General features: G+C 36.0%; 2 protein-coding genes across 2 annotated transcripts in view; both read left to right on the forward strand.

The window, feature by feature from the left end:
* The window catches only part of LOC140160034 (zonadhesin-like), a 32,083-nt gene extending 24,348 nt beyond the window's left edge, over positions 1–7,735 (forward strand). The window contains exons 10-16 of the mRNA XM_072183304.1: positions 2,048–2,167; positions 2,402–2,515; positions 3,451–3,674; positions 5,349–5,474; positions 5,995–6,150; positions 6,513–6,678; positions 7,590–7,735. Coding sequence (XP_072039405.1) covers positions 2,048–2,167; positions 2,402–2,515; positions 3,451–3,674; positions 5,349–5,474; positions 5,995–6,150; positions 6,513–6,678; positions 7,590–7,735 — 1,052 coding nt within the window. The remainder of the gene's footprint in view (positions 1–2,047; positions 2,168–2,401; positions 2,516–3,450; positions 3,675–5,348; positions 5,475–5,994; positions 6,151–6,512; positions 6,679–7,589) is intronic.
* Positions 7,736–9,407: 1,672 nt separating this feature from the next.
* The window catches only part of LOC140160832 (IgGFc-binding protein-like), an 81,442-nt gene continuing 71,827 nt past the window's right edge, over positions 9,408–19,022 (forward strand). The window contains exons 1-8 of the mRNA XM_072184144.1: positions 9,408–9,494; positions 9,792–10,031; positions 10,287–10,412; positions 10,542–10,631; positions 11,330–11,542; positions 13,510–13,692; positions 14,951–15,147; positions 17,363–17,552. Of these exons, the coding sequence (XP_072040245.1) occupies positions 9,449–9,494; positions 9,792–10,031; positions 10,287–10,412; positions 10,542–10,631; positions 11,330–11,542; positions 13,510–13,692; positions 14,951–15,147; positions 17,363–17,552 (1,285 nt within the window). The 5' untranslated portion in view covers positions 9,408–9,448. The remainder of the gene's footprint in view (positions 9,495–9,791; positions 10,032–10,286; positions 10,413–10,541; positions 10,632–11,329; positions 11,543–13,509; positions 13,693–14,950; positions 15,148–17,362; positions 17,553–19,022) is intronic.

Consider the following 19,022-nt stretch of genomic DNA (forward strand, 5'->3'; position numbering starts at 1 on the left):
TCAAAGAGATGTACAAAATAACCCACTTGTACTGAGATGTTAATGTGTCTTCGGGGCTCGTGCATTAGACGCATCAACATCTCAGTACGCGTGTATTATTGTGTACAATTTACTTCGCGAGGACAGCTTTAGAATTAGATCGTCTAATTCACATGATTATTTCATTACGATTGTCCGTTATGTCCGTTAGTCATTGCAACTCAACTTTAGAAGACGATGGTGGTATCTCTGTTGATATCAGCAATAAAACTAAAGAATAAAGAGGCGTTCATACTACCACCGCATTTGCGATGCGTTGCTTTGCGATGCCGATATATCGATTACTTTTGCCGCAACTCAACGCAACTCGTCGCATTTCCCGGTTAAAATGTATTTAACTTTTTTTTTTTTTTGAAAATTGCAATATAATACAAATTTTATGGCAAATTATTAAAAATAATTTTTTATATTTTTGATATTTAACAGTTTTTGAAGTAAATTGTATAAATCGTATGATATTACTTTACATTAGCTAGATAAAAAAAGCCAACAATTGGAAATAGGATCAATTGGAAATGTTGATCTTTCCTATTGAAGATATTACATTTTTCCCCCAAAAGACGTAAAATTTCTAGGTGTTTTTCGAAAAAAAAATGTATATCTTCAATACGAAAGTTCAAAATTTTCAAATGGCTTCTATTATAAAGAGATTTTAATAACACATTCCATCCACCATTGACAAAATTGAAATGTATGAAGCCGTAACTCATAGACTATAGATTCCAGTTAGCGCCAGAAAAACATAGCTCAGTATATACTTAACTGAATACTTAAGAATATCTTAAATTCCATTATTCTTAATCATAATTGACATTTTTTATTATGAATAGGATACAACTTTTTTTCTCTAAATGACATTTCTTGAGTTAAGGCTTTCTGGCTCTCAACCCTCGATATAATCACTGCGCTTTTTTTAAACCCATCCCAAAAAGAAAGTATCAGTTCTGCATCGATTTGGACAAATGAGGTATCAAACTGCGCGGAATAAATTTATCCGAAACATACTTTTGGTAGGTCTTGATTTAACACCCTTCTTTGACTTATGGACCAAAATTAAACTGGTACTTTCTTTTTGGGATGGGTTTATATAATATAAATTTATGTGGGCTGTTAAGATATCGGTAAGGCGTTCGACTAAGGTGCGAGAGGTTACGGTTCAACCCTTGCGGTGAATTACGTCGTAGTATGCTGTCGTGGACAATGAACTTACTCCTGATTGTCTTGTTGTAACCCGCACAAAACTCGGGGAGCTGATCCTGGCTGTGATCGTTAATTGTGGAATGTCACTGGTGTGTAGTTCTAAGCAGAAAAGTGGTTAAATGTTTTGCATGGGTCGTAGTGTTTAGCGACAACCTATAATTTGTTTCTGTTTTAGGTAACACATTTTAAAAACCTGACATGTTGCTGGTTAACGTTGTTCTCCGCGGAATCTAGACTGATTGAAAGGTCTACAATATACAAACAGTGGTCGTGTGAAATGCGTTGTGAACTGTATAAAAAAACACATGTTGCAACGACTGAGAAGATGATAAAATGTTTCCCATTTACAAATTAACCATGCCACTAACCGTGTGTATTATTTTGCACAAATGCTATGCACACGCTTGAAATTGCGAGTGTGTACGCAAGGACTAACTCTGAAAAAGAATTTAGCAATACATTTTAGTTCAAAAATATGACTAATTTGTCAAAGATATTCATTCTATGTAGCATCAATTATTTGTCAAGATATTGTTCTGCTATCTCTCTAATCAGGATTGATTTACGTCGTAGACATAAAAAGAAGCATTTAAATGTCGTGATCTTGATTTAGAAGTATTTATTTCAACGACCTACTTCTCTGTTCCAATATTAACAATGAAAAAGAGAATATTTTCATTTTGAGGGCATTGGGTCCGGGCTCATTTGGGCCCAATGGTAAATCGGGCCCTGCTGGGTGAAACGAGACGGAATTTTTAAAAGCAGTCTGCATAGCTTTATGTTTACATATGTATGTTTTGTATTACAGGTTCACCATGTGAGCCGAATCCTTGTCTCAACGAAGGAAAATGCACTATTTATAACGTAGATGAATTTGTATGCGAATGCAAAAAAGATAATGGATACTGGGGCCCGAGGTGTGAAAATCGTAAGTTGTATTGTTGTTTTTAAGTGGATGCTTGCTGTTTGCTTATTTGTACCTCACTTCCTTTATTATGTAGAAAAAAATTAAATGTATGTTTACTTCACATGCCATTCGCTGAATAACCGAATTTCATTTTGCCGAATCCCAATATATATGGAAAGACGTTATCAATTTCCAAAAGTGAAGCAATGATATGGAATATGCCTTATTAACGATATACATTTCTCATCTTTTTAGCGCCACCCTGTGACTCAAGTCCGTGCCAGAATGGTGGGACATGCATCAATGAAGGAGGGGAATACAGATGTGTCTGTCCATTTGGTCAATGGACTGGACCAAATTGCAATATTCGTAAGTATAGTATGATTTTTGTATCAACCAAATCTATATCCAATCCATGTAAAATTTATACTTTCTTTAGCATTATCTGTAATCTGTAACATTTAACCTAAAATGGTGCTTTCATATAGATGCTCACAATGGGCTATTCCATTTAAAATCCACACTCCCCCTGTGGAAGATTTAGCTAAAGTCTTCCACGGAGGGAGTATGAGTTTCATATAAAATAGACATTTGGGTAACTTACATTTGAAATACTCATTCCAGTTGTGGAAGATATAGGTAAAGCCATAATACAGGGGGAGTATGGATTTCAAAATGATTAACCCTTTTGAAAAACATACTCCCTCTGTGTAAGATATTATCAAAATCTTCCACAGGGATAGTGTGGATTTTAAATGGAATAGCCCAATGTACTAAATTGGCAAATTACAGCTGCTCGTATTCATTTAATCGTTCATCGTCAGCATGTTACGCTTTTTGCCTAAGTCATTTTTTGTAATTTTGAGAACAAAGTACAAAATATAGTTCAAGCATGCATTTAAGCATATTTATTTACCAATCTTTGCACAAGACGAAATGATAATGATACAAATGAAAGGAAGGGAATAATCCGAAACAATTCAGGTGATTACGTAACTGATGCATGCTTAAACCACATTTTGTTCTTTGTTCTCAAAATTACAAAAAATGACTTCGGCAATTAGCGTAGCACGCTGACGATATACTAGTACGACCATGCAGCTACTGTACGGGAACAGCTCTACGATGGGGATGTGCATAGCAGGATCGAAACGGAAGATGCAACGTTTCAGTACATAAAAGACAATTTGTCAATTTATTTAGTATTATAAATACTAGATCTAGATAAACTTAAAAAGCTCTCAATATGTCAGCTTCGTGGGTCAACATTTATATTCTGTTTCCTGGACGTTTTTACCAACCAGGTTGCCATGTCTGCTGGGCATGTGGAGATCCTCACTATACCACATTCGATGGTCGTTGCTATGACTTCCAAGGGAAATGCATGTACACATTAGCCAAATCAACAGATGATGCTCCATACCAATTCGAGGTTGTCGCCAATAACAAAGAAGCATACTGGAATACCAGGGTCACAATAACAAGAGAGATTTATGTATTCCTTGATTTTGGTGAAGACGGGTGGTGGGTAAGTATCACAAACTTTTGTTTGCATTGTTGCTCGTTTGGTACTTACGGCATCAGTAGTTAGGCATGCTTAGGGAATTCACTTGCGCTGGCATCAGATCTTTATAATCAAATTTTACAAATCTACAAATAATTTTTGCATTATCCTTTCATATAAATCATTTTGACAACCTGCGTGAGTTTCTAATATTTTTTTACTTTCTTCAAAATGTCATATTTTACTAAAACTAGGCTATCGGTTACCATTTTATTTTTGGGTTAAATTCTACCATTCTACTGTAATCTATCGGCATTAAGAAACTTATTATATGAGACACATTGCACAGTTTTTCAGTTCAGTGGTTTAGATAAAATAGTCAAATGACCATTCACATTCAGTTACACTCAGCACAGTGCTGCTCACTATGCAGCATTTCCGCCCAAGGTCAGAACTGCTAGAGCGTGAGCACACTGACTGAGCTATTATATTTAAGAGGATTTAAAACATTCTTATTTAATTGACACTGCAATCTTACTGCTAAATGCATATACTGTATTACACCACAAAACTTTGTGGCATTATGTCAAAAGCGGAAACCATTCTTATACTGAGGAAATGAGACATATCAACATAGTATTATATTGTTATTGAAAGACGAGGGATTAGAATTATTGCATAATAAGAGTGTGCACCTTTAATCACTAAAGTACCGAAAAAGTATTGATTATGATCCGGAAAAGAAGAGTTTTATTTGTCATACTAAAACTGTAGTGTGCACAAAGAGTAGTACTGCTCCTCCTTGCTTAATATAATGGCATCTCCCAGAAAAACCTCACCCGCCTAAAGCTTCTCGCTGGAGAACAACAAGTGCGCCAGACTCATTTTCAGAGAACCAAAATATACTCATACGTCTCCTTTGCTTCATAGTCTGCACTGGCTTCCAGTTGCTAAACGTGTCCAGTTCCGCACTCTCGTTCATTTTTATAAGGTTCTTGCTTCATCAACACCTGAGTACCTGTCCTCCGTCCTTCACACCCGTCATTCTGGGTACATGTTGCGCTCTACTGCTGCCACTTGCCTTTCCATTCCAAGATCCCACAAGTTGGCTGGTGACAGAGCATTTTCCATCATTGCCCCTGTTCTATGGAATGGCTTGCCTTTCCACATTCGTAACACTCCAAATGTTCAAACATTCAAAAAGAACCTAAAAACTCACCTATTCACCTAATGTTTCCTCCCTCTTGTATATTTTCCTTTCCATAGCGCTTTGTTTTTTCATTTAAAAAGCGCTCTCTAAATATGTGTATTATTATTATTATTATTATTATTATTATTATTATAGTATTGTGTGCTAGGCCAGTATTCAGTATGCATGTCAAAATGCAATAATGCAATAAAGAACTTTGAAATGGATACTTTCCTGACATGAGAAAAATAATCAAGAGCATTCGCACATTCCAAGCATTGCAACAAGTTGTTTAGCTGGTAAATTTGGTATATTTGGCCTGCCACGCACTCACACACTGAAATACTGGAGATTTAAAACATCTCACTTCGTCAGACGCAGACTAATCTTACACGTACATTCAAAATGTATCAATAGGAATTAGAAAAAAAAACATACAGTAATTTTGTGGTCTTTATATGTCCTCTAACTGATGTCGCTAGAATTGATTATTTCATTTGATTTTGTAGAGTTTCTGTTTCCGTTATGGTTATGGAGGGATACAAGTCAACTATGAGACCGTTAGCTTGCCGTATACAAATAGAGATGCTGCAGGAGATATGAGAGTGCACATTGGACAAGCTGGTTATTACACAGTAAGTATTTCTTATTATAGTTTTCAGCAATGTTCTTCAGCGATCTATCGATTTGGCACTGTTTATGGCGTAAACGCGGAAGTGGGTTCTGATTGGCTAATTGAATTACGTCATCACATCGGCACCTCATTCGCTGGTCACAAGATGCGTAGCATCACGTAACCTAGTTCTTTTTAAGCGATAGTCATGAAAAACAGACGGACACCGCTGAATAAATTTGCTGAATTCTATAATATTATTTATTCACAAACTCACAATAATAGTACAACTTGGAGAGTTGATTCCGTAAGAAGTGCTATAAACATATTGTCATGAATTTTACATTTCGTCACAATCCACAATTCCACATAAACTGAGGTAAGAGTTAACAATTCAATCCATTTTGAGCATGCAAGATTAAGATTAAGTAATTGCCTTTAATCATATCCGAGGTTGTCCCGGCGGTCTACAATTATTACTCGTTTAAGTACATCACGGTTAATTATCATAGTGACATTTAAAATAACCTTTTTCTTTACAGTTTCTCGCCACCAATTTTGGGTTGTATGTTGGTTGGAATGGCGTACATTGTGCATTTATAGTGGTGCCAGAGACGTTCGTGGATCAAGTAGAAGGACTATGTGGATTGTTTAACTTAGACATCGCAGATGATTGGACAAAACCTGATGGCAAATCGGTACATATTGTTGTGTTCTTCGTATACTAACAAATTAGAGCTTACTATACACTGTCAAAGTAACAAACGCCCTTGAGTACATAAAATAGTAAAAGTATTTTAGCAAAATCATTTTAACAAAAGAGCAATTTACATAGGTAAAACTTTTTTCAGAGCCAACGCCCTTTAAATCAAGTTAGTGTTCATCTTTTAAAATATTTGCATTATATTTTAAATTATTTAACAAATAAGACCAACATAGATAACTCCTTTAAGATTTTGACTAAATAAAAGGCAACTTTGGAGTTAAAATTGGGCTCATTTGGTCACTAATTCAAAAAAATAAGGCCAATAAAATCTAATGATAAACATGTATCCTGTAGGCTACTAGTAAAATTGAATTCGGCAACAGCTGGGTTTACGAAGAGATAAAAGTGTGTCAAGGAGAATGCACACCTGAAACATGTGATGATGGCACTGGAGGCCCGTGTGATGATAATATGGAGAAAGAGCCGATGGCGGACGTACTCTGTGCGTTTCTTAAAACAGGTAGGCGATTAAGCAGTTTTCAATATCGATAAATTTCAGTCATTAGACACCAGTACCAACACAAGTAGTAATTATAATTAAAGACAGAATTTAAAAAAAAACTAGTTTGGCGCATAAAAAGAAGGTTTGGTGCCGATTGGAGAAACGGAATTGCAGAAAATGGCGAAAAATAACGTACTTTTACAAGGCAAAAAGCAACTTTTGTGCCTTCAGGAAAGAAAGTTTCCTACTATGAATACCTAACTTGTGAGACAGTTTGTATTGTGTATTTGTGTTTGTGAGACATATTTGAGGGTGCAAAAAAATTAACCATAAGGCGCCCTGTTTTACCGCCACGTTCAGCAACTCATAATCACGACACTAAAACAAACTGTGCTCGAATTGATTGACATATGACGTAGACACAAACTGGTCTTTTTAATTATGTTTTCAATTATAGATACTTAACATTCCAGTACACATTTGATGCTAGGAGCTGACCTGTATTACACATGCAATCAGCGCAGCGAAAACAAAATTTGGCGTACTTACTCAAAACAATCAAAATAATGCATGTCATATCAATAGTACGAAGGCGTGATACAGGTATGGCATGAAGTATCCCTGTATCCACCCTTCCCCACTCCCCATCTGTCAATGTTGATGGGTCTCACGGACCTGATGACAACATGGCTTTGTCCGATATTGAATGGGGAGAGTGTGGGAAGACTAAGAGATTCACATTCACCAAAAGAGAGTCAACGTGTGCCAACATTTGACCCTGATTGTGGCATGTTGCTTGTAGTATTGGACGAGCGCGTTGTCTCCAGACCTTGTCTACATTGAAATACGCTTTCAAATCTTAGATATTGAAACCTTACACTTTACAAATGCTCATTGCCAGTTTTAATGTTTTCTTCTTCGTTTATCAGAGATCAATCTTAAAGGCAAATCAACAGAGCAGAGCAGCACATATGATAATAGTAAATCCCCCTCTGGCAACGCTGTAGATGGCAAAACGGATGGCGACTATCATCTCGGATCGTGCATACATACACGTAAGTTTCTGCAACGCTGAATGGCGCAAAATAATGACTATAATGGCAACTTCACTTTTTCCAAGGTTGAAATTTAATTTACTCTTAATAAATTACAATTTTATAATTACAAGATGGATAAGAAAATTGTATCGGAAAAATGATATTGTTTTGCTGTACCAACTCAAAATGGGGTTGAACTTCATTTTCTACATGATGCATAACTAATATCTCCCAATTTGGACTACTAGTATGCCGATGAATTGTTAGCACAGAATTATAAATAAATGCCGGAAGAGTGACAAATAACAATTTATATGATGATCAGCTTGTAATCGGCAGGACTTATAACATTGTGGATGAATATAAATATATTTTATTTTGAGAGCTGTCTTGTGACATCTCGCCAGATACATCACGAATTATTATAATGGAAGTTATATACAACAGGCACAAAAAGTTATAGTCATCCTTGCTGTTCAACAACCTGATAATTTGAGATTATTCTGAAATATACATTGTAATATTTGGACTTTGCTTTCACATTTGGCACCCTGTTCGTTAAAATCGAGCAAGAATTGGCAAAGATATGCGCCTCCAAACCGTCAAACCCCAAAATCAGAAGTTGCAATTTCAACGATTTTCAATGAATTTCAAACAACCTGATGGAACGCATCGTTGTTGCACACAAGCACCCCAGGCCAATCAATAAAGCACACAATGTAACAGGCACAATTGAATCATTAAAATTGCAACTTTTGATTTTGGGGTTTGTGGGCTTGGAGGCGCATATCGTGGTCAATTCTTGCTCGATTTTAACGAACAGGGTGTCAAAATGAGAGAGAAAAGTGCAATTAACAAAATGTATATTTCAGAGTAATCCAAAATGATCAGGTTGTTGAACAGCAAGGATGACTATAACTGACGAGTTTCTTTTTGTGTCAGGTATACTTTGCCTACTTCCTTTGACACGTAAAATATAAACCGCACAGGTTAGCTATTATATCACTCTTTTTTTGACCCCCTGAGCACTACCTGCCGATCTAATATTACCTTGGTCAATTACATAATATCTTCATTTTAATCACCAATCAGAATGGAGCTTTGCAAATAATTCACCCACATTTTTTTTGCGTGGTGAAATTATTTTAACAATGTTGATGATTGGTCCAATTGATAATGAAAACGTCTTTTTCACTAATAGTAAAGGTAAAAGCGTAACAATTTACGTTGATAACGAGTTGATCAAACCACCTGACTGCAACGTCTATTCAGTCTTTTGTGTCCGAGCTGAGCGCTGACATATTGGAAAATGTTGCCAATCAATATTCATGAGAGTGTACATTCAACGTCCAGAAATTAGGAGGATTGTGTTTGGCAGGTGTGAAATACATCTGACTAGGCGTTTTAATTACGTAATGCATATAGGTTTTGGCATCGTCGAATGGATATTAAGAGTTTTTACAAGTTGCTTTAAGCTGTTTTAATGAAAATATGCTATTTTGGCGGCCATTTTGAATGATCACCCCCTATATTCTCCCAATCCATCCTAAGATGCGCTTTTACCTGTCCATACACATGATAAGGACTCAAGAAAACATGTCACTATAATGTCATTTCCAGGTGGCACTCAATCTGAAGCTGGTCTATATAGGTTTTTCTTCTGCAATATTTGTTGTATGTGATTAGTTGTTGGTTTTTTGAAATCAAAAAAAGATATTAACGCCTGGTGGTGGGTCGACTTGGGTGAACCAATGTGTGTAGGAAAAGTAGTTATCTTCAATCGTGACGATTGTTGTGGTAAGTAATGTTCTCCAGCAATTAATTAATTAATTAAAATGTATTTATTTATCTATTTATTTATTTATTTATTTATTTATTTATTTATTTATTTATGTATTTATTTATTTATTTATTTATTAAATTTATTTATTTATTTACTTGCACTGAAATTAAATAGCGATTTCTTTATGCCTATTCGGGTCAAAATTAAAAGAGACATATTTGACAAGTGAAAACGACCATTTTGTGAAAACAAATACAATTGATTTCTTATGGAAATGTTACAATATATTGATTTAATTGATATATTCTTAGATGGACGACTATCAGGTGCACAGGTACGCGTGGGCAGTGATAGTAATGCGAAAAATAATCCTAAATTTGGGACGGTGAATGGAGACATGATCAACCAGGCCAGGAATCGCCAGAGCAATATGCTGGAAGTATCACGCGACCAAGGAGGGCGTCTCGGGAAGTACATTAGTATTCATTTACCTGGCCAAGAGTATCTACAATTCTGTGAGATCAAGGCGTATATTGGCACATGTGAAGAAGGTAAGACTCTGTAGTTTGTCCAATCTCAACTGCCACTGAGGTTGAGTGTTAAAAGCTTCAAAACTTTGCGCGCTTCGAACGCAATTGTCCAGATACAGTGTTTGGATCTGGTTAGCTTGCGCGAGAATGCTTAAAAAAAAAAAAAAATATTTCCCGGTATGCGTAAACGCCACTTACACTGTAGTTTTAACAATGTTCCAATATTTAACATGCCCATTTAACTTACAATGTTTAACTTTTTTATCCATGTAACAGAAATCAATCTTATAGGCAAACCAACAAAGCAGAGCAGCACATATGATAATATTAAATCCCCCTCTGGCAACGCTGTAGATGGCAACACAGATGGCAACTATTATTCACGGTCGTGTATGCATACACGTGAGTACCTCTAAACTTCTTTATAAAAAAAATCAAGCTTTTCTGTAAAATGTTCTGAATCTTGGTTCAAAATCAATTATTTTTCAAATAATGTAAACTTAATGTTTGTTGTTGTTGTTTTTCTCACAGAGGAAAATGACAAAGCATGGTGGTCTGTCGACATGGGCGACAACTATTGTGTTGGCAATGTTGAAATCTTTAATAGGGTCGATTGCTGTGGTAAGTAACGTTTTGTATTATAGTTCATAAATAATTATGTTAAAGCCTTAATGTACGATCTTTTTTCAGAATATACCTATATTTTTTTCAAAACCGATTTACTGGCATATTTGTAATACTTTCACTTTTGTAATACATGTTCTAACTTAAATCTATGAGCAAACTGTCAAATTCGCCCTATTTGAAGTAAAACGGGATGATTTTCTGTTGGTCCGACATATTATCATATTTTTAGATTATGATAATATGTCGGAACGACTCGCATATCGTAGTCTCCTACGAAGCTAGTTTGGTTACGCTCCCTCCACGTGTGGAGGGAGTGTAAACAAACTGGCTGCGTAGGAGACTAACTCTGAGGCCGCGCTCGCCGTCTTAATCCAAATAGTGCGAGATATTTCGAGTGATAGAGGTGAAGTTTATGATGTTGTTTCTTTGCAAATTCCCAATGTTTTCGCGTCCAAATGTATTGGGAACTTTCATAATGATTGCATATTATCATTTTGGAAAAAAAAAAAAAAAAATCTAAAAATTTAAAAAGATCGTACATTAAGGCTTAAAACAAAGACAATAATAAGTTTTAACACATTGTAGATAATGTCTGATAGCCATACTTTGCTTCGTTACACTCTTCCTTTTCGATGTTGTTTTTTATTCTTTCTCTTTCTGTGTATGTATGCAAAATTTCTTTTCTATTTCAGAAAAACGTCTAGTGGGTGCCGTCGTACGTGTTGGCGATGATAGTGGAATGATGACCAACCCTGTTTGCGGGACGATAACTGGGGAATCCGGTGAACTTGGTGAAATAATATTGTCGTGTAACAGGAAGGGGAGATACCTAAGCATCCACTTGCCATCCAAGGGTTTCCTGCACATATGTGAGGTTAAGGTGTATCCTGGCAAATGCGGACTAGGTAAGACTTAAGATCCGCTCATACTACGACGCAATTGCGGTGCGGTGCGGAGCGTTGCCGATATATCGATTTATTTTTGCCGAACTCAACGCAACTCGTCGCAATTAACATGTATTTAACTTTATTGCGATATCGTAATGCAGTAGTTTGCACCGAGTATGATGCAGTACGGCAACGCACCGCATCGCAAAGCAATATTGCGGCGTAGTATGAACAGACCTTTAGCAACATGTAAACTGATATTGGATATATATGTCAGTTTAGACATTAGCTTTTTAAAACACTACACTGAATGAAGACGCCATGGTGGTGTCGCAAGCTACGTCGCTGCTAAACCAACCAAGACTCTGAAAAAGGTAATTTGTGAAGTTTACATTTGACCTTTACATTTCATACATTACATAGTAAATTTAAATTACAAATTCTAATATGCAGATATAGCAGAGGAAATACATAACTGTCGTCCATTTTATGGAACTATTTTGAGAATAAACCCAGCAAACACAAAAACGTTTTAAAGACGTTTTAAATAAGTTATATTTTGGCTTTTAGTTTAGGTAAAAACGTTTTAATAACATTAAAATGTCGGGTTATATAAAGGTCATCAAAACGTTTTAAAACGTTTGGTATGAAAACACACTAGAACAATATTTTTAAAATGTTTTCAAAATGTTATTGCAAACTATTTTTGCAAACATTTTTTCCAAATGTTCCTAAAATGTATTTTTCAAAATGTTTTAATAACATTTAAATGTCGGGTTATATAAAGGTCATGCAAACATTTTTAAAACGTTATTGTAAATATTTTGGGCAAACATTTTTAGCAAAATATTTTTTCAACCCCAAAATAACATTCTGTTTAGAATGTTTTGTATCAAGTTTTCAACAATGTTTTTGGAATGTTATAAAACGTTTTTATACCCTTTACATAGCCCGACATTTAAACGTTTTCTGTAAAACATTTTGTGTTTGCTGAGCAGTGGATTATCAAAAATATTTTTAATGTTATGAAAACGTTTTATACCCTTAATATACCCTTTATATAACCCGACATTTAAACGTTTTCTGACAACCTTTTATAACCTTTGGCGAATGATGTCGAAAACGTTTTGTGTTGGCTGTGAAGGTCGTTTGTGTGTACAAGTTGCCGAATTCTGCAACCTTCAAGAAATTGCTCATTTCGGAATAATGAAGCACTTTATCTTATGAATTTCTGAACTTTGGCATGAAAATCTACATAATTATATTGGTATGACAGGATGATGAATTTATTGAGCAATATAATACGTCGAAATGTCATTGCTAACTTGAGCAAAATGTGGTTTGAGCACAAAGTCTTCATGCAAGCCGCAAGGAACATGAACGTTCATACTTTACAGTAACCCACACTGGAGGAAGTTTTGGATGAGGAAACGGACATTTTGATGAGAAACAGCCAAAATGGTGAGAATTTAAATTTTCTCATTCTTTTGGATGAGAAAATTTAAATTCTCACCATTTTGGCCGTTTCTCATCAAAATGTCCGTTTTCTCATCCAAAACTTCTTCTAGTGCCAGCCTACGAAAAGAGTCCATATAAGCTTACGGTACTTTTGATATGAGATGCCAAAAACATTATCCGTATCATAATGGTCACAACATCTACATGAATATAAGATCCATAATAAACGCCGATTACAGTAGTTCAGTTATCTCTTAGAATCCCAAGAACAGTTTATCAATGGAAGACGACCAACGGAAAGATGAGACCTGGACGTCCTAAGAAAACCTGGAAGGAAGTCATCTAAAGGGAGTTGGATAACATTGACAAAAAAGGTGGTCTCTGGACGAGGAGCATGACTACATCATAACTTCTACTACATCAGGCAGCAAGTGCAAAAATATATGATGCTGTCGTCTGGTATTTTTGCAAATACATTATACAATACTATTTTACAATGTTCTAACACTTTCTTGCATATTATATAGGACCGTTTGCTTCATGTTTTGACGTCATCGACCCAGCAACTTATTTTTCCAATTGTAAATACGACATATGTTCTGGATCACCAGTGGAGGCAGTATGTGATGACCTGGCTCAATATGCAAGTGACTGCAATGCTAGAGGTGTGGAATTACTAGACAATTGGCGCGATATGGTACCGAGTTGTGGTAAGGTGTTTCAAATGATCTGTCAATATATCGGATTATACTCCATTATAACGATATCCAACATATACATGAATGGGAATGAAAACGTATAGCATGCGCCTATTTTTTTTTTGGGGGGGCTTTGAGGCGCCAGCCCCGGGGTCAAAGTAGGGGCGGCAAAAACGAAGGGGCGGCGGAAGAAGAAGGGCGGCAAAAACAGGGGCGGCAAAAACGAAGGGGGCGGCAAAACGAATTAGCAAATAAAAAAGGGCGCAAAAATTGAAAAAGCATATAAAATTTTGAAAAAAGGTTGCTTTTAGGGCGCAAACGCCTAAAATCCTTTTTTTTTTTCTTTTTTTTTCAAACGACCGTACGGTACGCCACTGTATAGGCTAGTCAAATAATAAAAAATAAGCGGTTAACTCACCACTAATTGCAACAGAACCAATTTAAGTACCATTCATTTCCGAAAAGCATATCTAATAATAGAAAATCAAATCTAATAATAGGGGTGACCATGAAAATTTGAAGTTTCTCCTGTATTGTAGAATCATACCTTATATTAAAGAGCTCATTAAATGGAGCATCAATAGGATAAATGGTTCTAAAGTTATGGCCAATTTTATATGCGTGTTTCGGATAGGCAGTTTGGACAGATTATGGAAAACCAAGGGAAAATGGCACAACATTTAATAAATTCCAGTTTCAAATTCAGTATTTTCAAAAAACACCTTTTCAGTAACCCTTGAAAATGGATTACATGATTTATGCAAATACTCACATGAAGAAATCATTTATAAATACGGGTTTTCATAAATGCATTCGGAGATCTGGTCTTGTGAAATTGCCTTTTTGTTCTATATTTCTTTGTACAAATCCAAGATGGTAGTCATGGAAGAAAAATTATGAACAAATTTGAAAATGTATCACCAAATTTTGACAACTTAAGTCAAGGATGATAGAGAGTACACCCGTTTAGTACGGGGGGCCATCCAGATCAAGAAGAAATCGCCAGAACTAAATCGCGATGAAGGACTGGAATTGCCAACCTTATACAACGCCCTCATTCGAACAAAAGTTGCCAATGATCAACAAAAGGGCAAGTCCATCACAACATCTTAGGACTTCTTCTGATGAAGATGTGTGTAACAAATCGAAAATTCAAGGTTAGTTAATTTTTGTGCTGAAAGTCAGTTTAAACTTTTGGACATTTTTTATTACCAGCACGTATGAACTTACATTCATCATAACATTGAAATGTATTTTCCATTTTTAACAGCCAGTGAATGTGCTCTACACGAGATATATATTCATTGTGGTCCAGCCTGCCAACCAACTTGTTCTGACCCCGAGCCCTATTGTGTCGAGCAATGTATAGAAGGCTGTTTCTGTAAAGAAAATTTGCTTTGGACTCCAGATGGATGCGTGTCTGCTGATCAGTGTGGATGCACATATAACGGCGAAAAGTACTATGCGGTGAGCAAATTGTTTAATAATACAAGTGCACCTATAGCTCGGAGGGCTCTGTGGCTATGAGAGCACCGGCAGTATGATAACTATATTGTTTGACCCCTGATGACGCTCTTGATTTTTTGATATATTCCCGTTGCGTCGAGTATTCTTTATACCACGTTTGAGCTTAATTGGGTATATTTTAACGTTTGACCCCATATGATATTTGACCTTGGGTTAGCTCGGTTTGATTTTCTTTACATTTTATCCTTACACTTTGAAACAAATTCTTAATTTTAACACTAAACCATATTTGGGTAAATTTTTTTTTTTAATAGATGCACTATCTAATCCTGCACATTCTGACACCCCATTGAATCAAATGTGACTTCCAGAAGTAAAGTTACCAGCATTTGTTAAGAAAAGTTTTAAAAGTGACAAACTGCCCTATACACGCCTGTTCGGGAGCATGAGACGACAATGTACAGCTATTATGGACGATAACGGTGGCCACAAACGATATGGGGGGAGGGTCAAAAGAACTTAAACAAAAGAAACTAAAGAAAACAGAAAGAAAAGAACTGAAAAATAAAAATAAAAAGATTCCAGTTGATATTGATATATAAGTTTATTCTCTCATCTCCATTCACCGTAGTACTACATGTAGTGGGACGTCTAAATCGATTGTTTCCAGGTCAACTGCTTCAGTGCTCTCTGTGTTCGGAACCACGATATTAAATGATCACAACATAAAGTCAATTGGTTACAAACCATGCGTTAATAAGTTATTAAAGTATGACGTATGGCGCAATCGATACCATTGATAGCTAACTTATACAGTGATTGATTTTCTTGACCAGTTACTAGTAAATGCTACCTGGTCAATGACCTGACGGTGTTTTTAAAATTTAAGATATTTTACCAGATATTCAAACTAATATAATGAATGCAGCAATTAATATTGCCTATTGTTTTAATACACTGACGGACAAGTATATGACGGACAGATAATACTTGTGCGGAGTTATTGCATTTGCTCTCGATATCGCTAAAGCATAACTCCATCGATTATCTTGCCATGGAGTTATTGCATTTAGCTTCTCGAGCCTATTCATCGGCTGCAAATGCAGTAACTACTTCGAACGGCGCGTGCGATTATCTTGACTAATGCATTGCACTCAGTTCATTATCCTTATCGTAACTTCGCAAGCGTTGATTGCAGAACGTAGTAGTTTGTATTGTAGGCCGTCGCTTGATCGATTCCCTCATACAAACACATCTAAATTAGAAAGTCCCCACTTGATATGAACACTTGGAGAGTTTTGTTTGCGGCAGTATCACACCAATCTTGCTTGATCGATAAGCAATGATTGAATGACTTTTATCGTGGACAAAGTAGCTTATGGTTAGGGTACTTGCCTGTAGTGCATACGGTCTCGGGTTCAATTGCTGGGATATTGACTTGGGAAAAACAATGTCTGAAATTAATTGGCAACCTCTGTAGATTCAATTCAGACTTCCGCTCTCCCCATGGCTCATTTAGAATTGGGTAAATGAATCATGATCATATGAAAGTACTCTGTCCTTCGGAGGGAACGTTAATCCGTCGGTACCGTGAACAGAAAGCCATACCTGTACATGTATCTCGCAGCTAGTTTGGTAAAGAGTAGAGTGTTAACCTCTAACTGTTCGTAACCCGTCCCGGTGTTCAAAATGGATCCCAATGGAAATCAGTTTCAATAGAGGCATTCTTTTGTTATCCAGGTGTGTCAAAACCCGAACAAATCAAATCAAAATTTGTACGATTTGAAAAGTGGCAGGGTCGGTTACTGTGTAAAATTATTGGGTATTAACAATACATAATGCTCTCCATATCGAAAAGACCACGGACAGTGGTGTTTCTTTCCAATTGATTACATACGCAGATTGCGTTTCATTTAAAGTGAGTGGAATATGCAACTTCATACCGCATCTTTTATAAAATCGCACCGCGCACCACATTTCACTCAGTCATTAATGTCTCGACCGTTCTAATTTGATATCATACTGTAGCTTACAACATTTTCCTCGCGTTCACCTCCAATTATATTGTTGCAATTAATTATGCTTAAGGTTACTACTTGTGTGTTTACTCTGTGGTTTACATTAATTATTGCTCCCTAAATTAATATATTGAACCAAACTGAAAAATATTTATATTGTGTGTTTATATATTTGTTGTGATTTTTTGTGGTTTTAGCCCAACGCCAAATTTCTGAAGGATGACTGTTCCGAGGAGTGTACTTGTCAGGAGGGTGGTGAAATACTTTGTGCTCCATACGGTGACGGCTCATGTGACGAGAATGCACAATGTACCATTAACGATAAAAATGGCAAACGGGATTGTTATTGTCGACATGGTTTTGTTCAGGACGGACACAAATGTGCAGGTATGATTGTAAAATGATTCCAATTGATTTGATTTTATTCAATATAGTATTCAACCACATCAATAATTCGTCGGCCGTATCACATACTGACGTATTTGCAAAATACGCATTTCGAACTTGAAATCGAACTTGAAAATCTAGCGATTTTCATTTGCTGCATAATCTTGATTAAAATAGTATTGTCGATTAAAACCAGTTTAACAGTAATGCAAATATACCATTTTTTCAATATAATTCACTTATCACTATCAAAGCATAACTTATTCTGCAAAAAATGAATATTAAATAAAATACGTCACTATGTGAAAAGGACTAATGTCAATTTCGCCGTGACAAATGACAAATACGTCGCGCAAATACGTCAGTATGTGAAACAGTTGCGCAAATACGTCAGTATGTGAAAAGGACAAAACAGCAAATTTGCCGTGCATTGACAGCATCGCGCAAATACGTCGCGCAAATACGTCGGTATGTGAAACGGCAAATTCTTCAAATTGCAGATACGATAAACTGGGCTTGCGCAGTATAGGTGATCGGCAAATACGTCGTTATGTGATGCAGACATTTCAAGGTTTTGTAAATACGACATAATGAAATTAATTAATATCTTACTAATTAAGCCACTTTGAGGCATCATTTTTGGTGAATATATAGAGTAGAACATAACTAACTAACATACGAATTTTCTCAAAAATGTTAAAAATGTCAAATACGTCAGTATGTGATACGGCCAACGAATTATTTATAACCGCATTAGACAATTGCACAATAGATAAAAGTACGGTTGCTGAAAATGAATACACCCGAATATAAAGCATTTAGCGTTGAATTACAAATGCTAAGGTATCATAAAAAAACCATTAAGCATTGTACTGATAATAATATGTTATTTACATAAAGCATAGATTCCTATTTAAATGTTAGTTTTCTCTGATCACGTTGACCTCTTTTCATTTCGAGCCAAACAAATGAGGTAAAACGAAGATAATTGCTATTTCATTCCAGCGCCTAAAATGCGTGTATTAGCTCATCAATCGTATTATTATTGAGCGGAGCTTCACGCAGCTGGGATGTATAAATAAAACATACGACATATAGCGATATGCACACCGTTTATGCGTCACTGAATTAATGAGCTCACATGCATAAGACGCGTTAAGCAGATCACATAATTTTAATGTCTTTACGAGACAAGTCAGAGCGGTGTCTGAGCTAACGGTTTTGTGCCCAAATATAGAGAAATATAAAGCCTACACTCACAGAGGAGGTATGAGTCCAAGGCTCAATGTAATGGGTTTTATTTACCCTTATGGGTATGATTTTCACTGGGAAGAGGAAATAGCATAAACTGTCGGTTTTTTACCTATCCTACAGACTTGACATTAAATATGGAATATTTCTTCACGAAGTGGCAAGACTACAATAGTCTGGAAGGGGTCTGCATAAACCACATGGGTTTTAAAAATATTG

Source organism: Amphiura filiformis, chromosome 9 (assembly GCF_039555335.1).
Source record: "Amphiura filiformis chromosome 9, Afil_fr2py, whole genome shotgun sequence".
NCBI classification, from domain to species: domain Eukaryota; kingdom Metazoa; phylum Echinodermata; class Ophiuroidea; order Amphilepidida; family Amphiuridae; genus Amphiura; species Amphiura filiformis.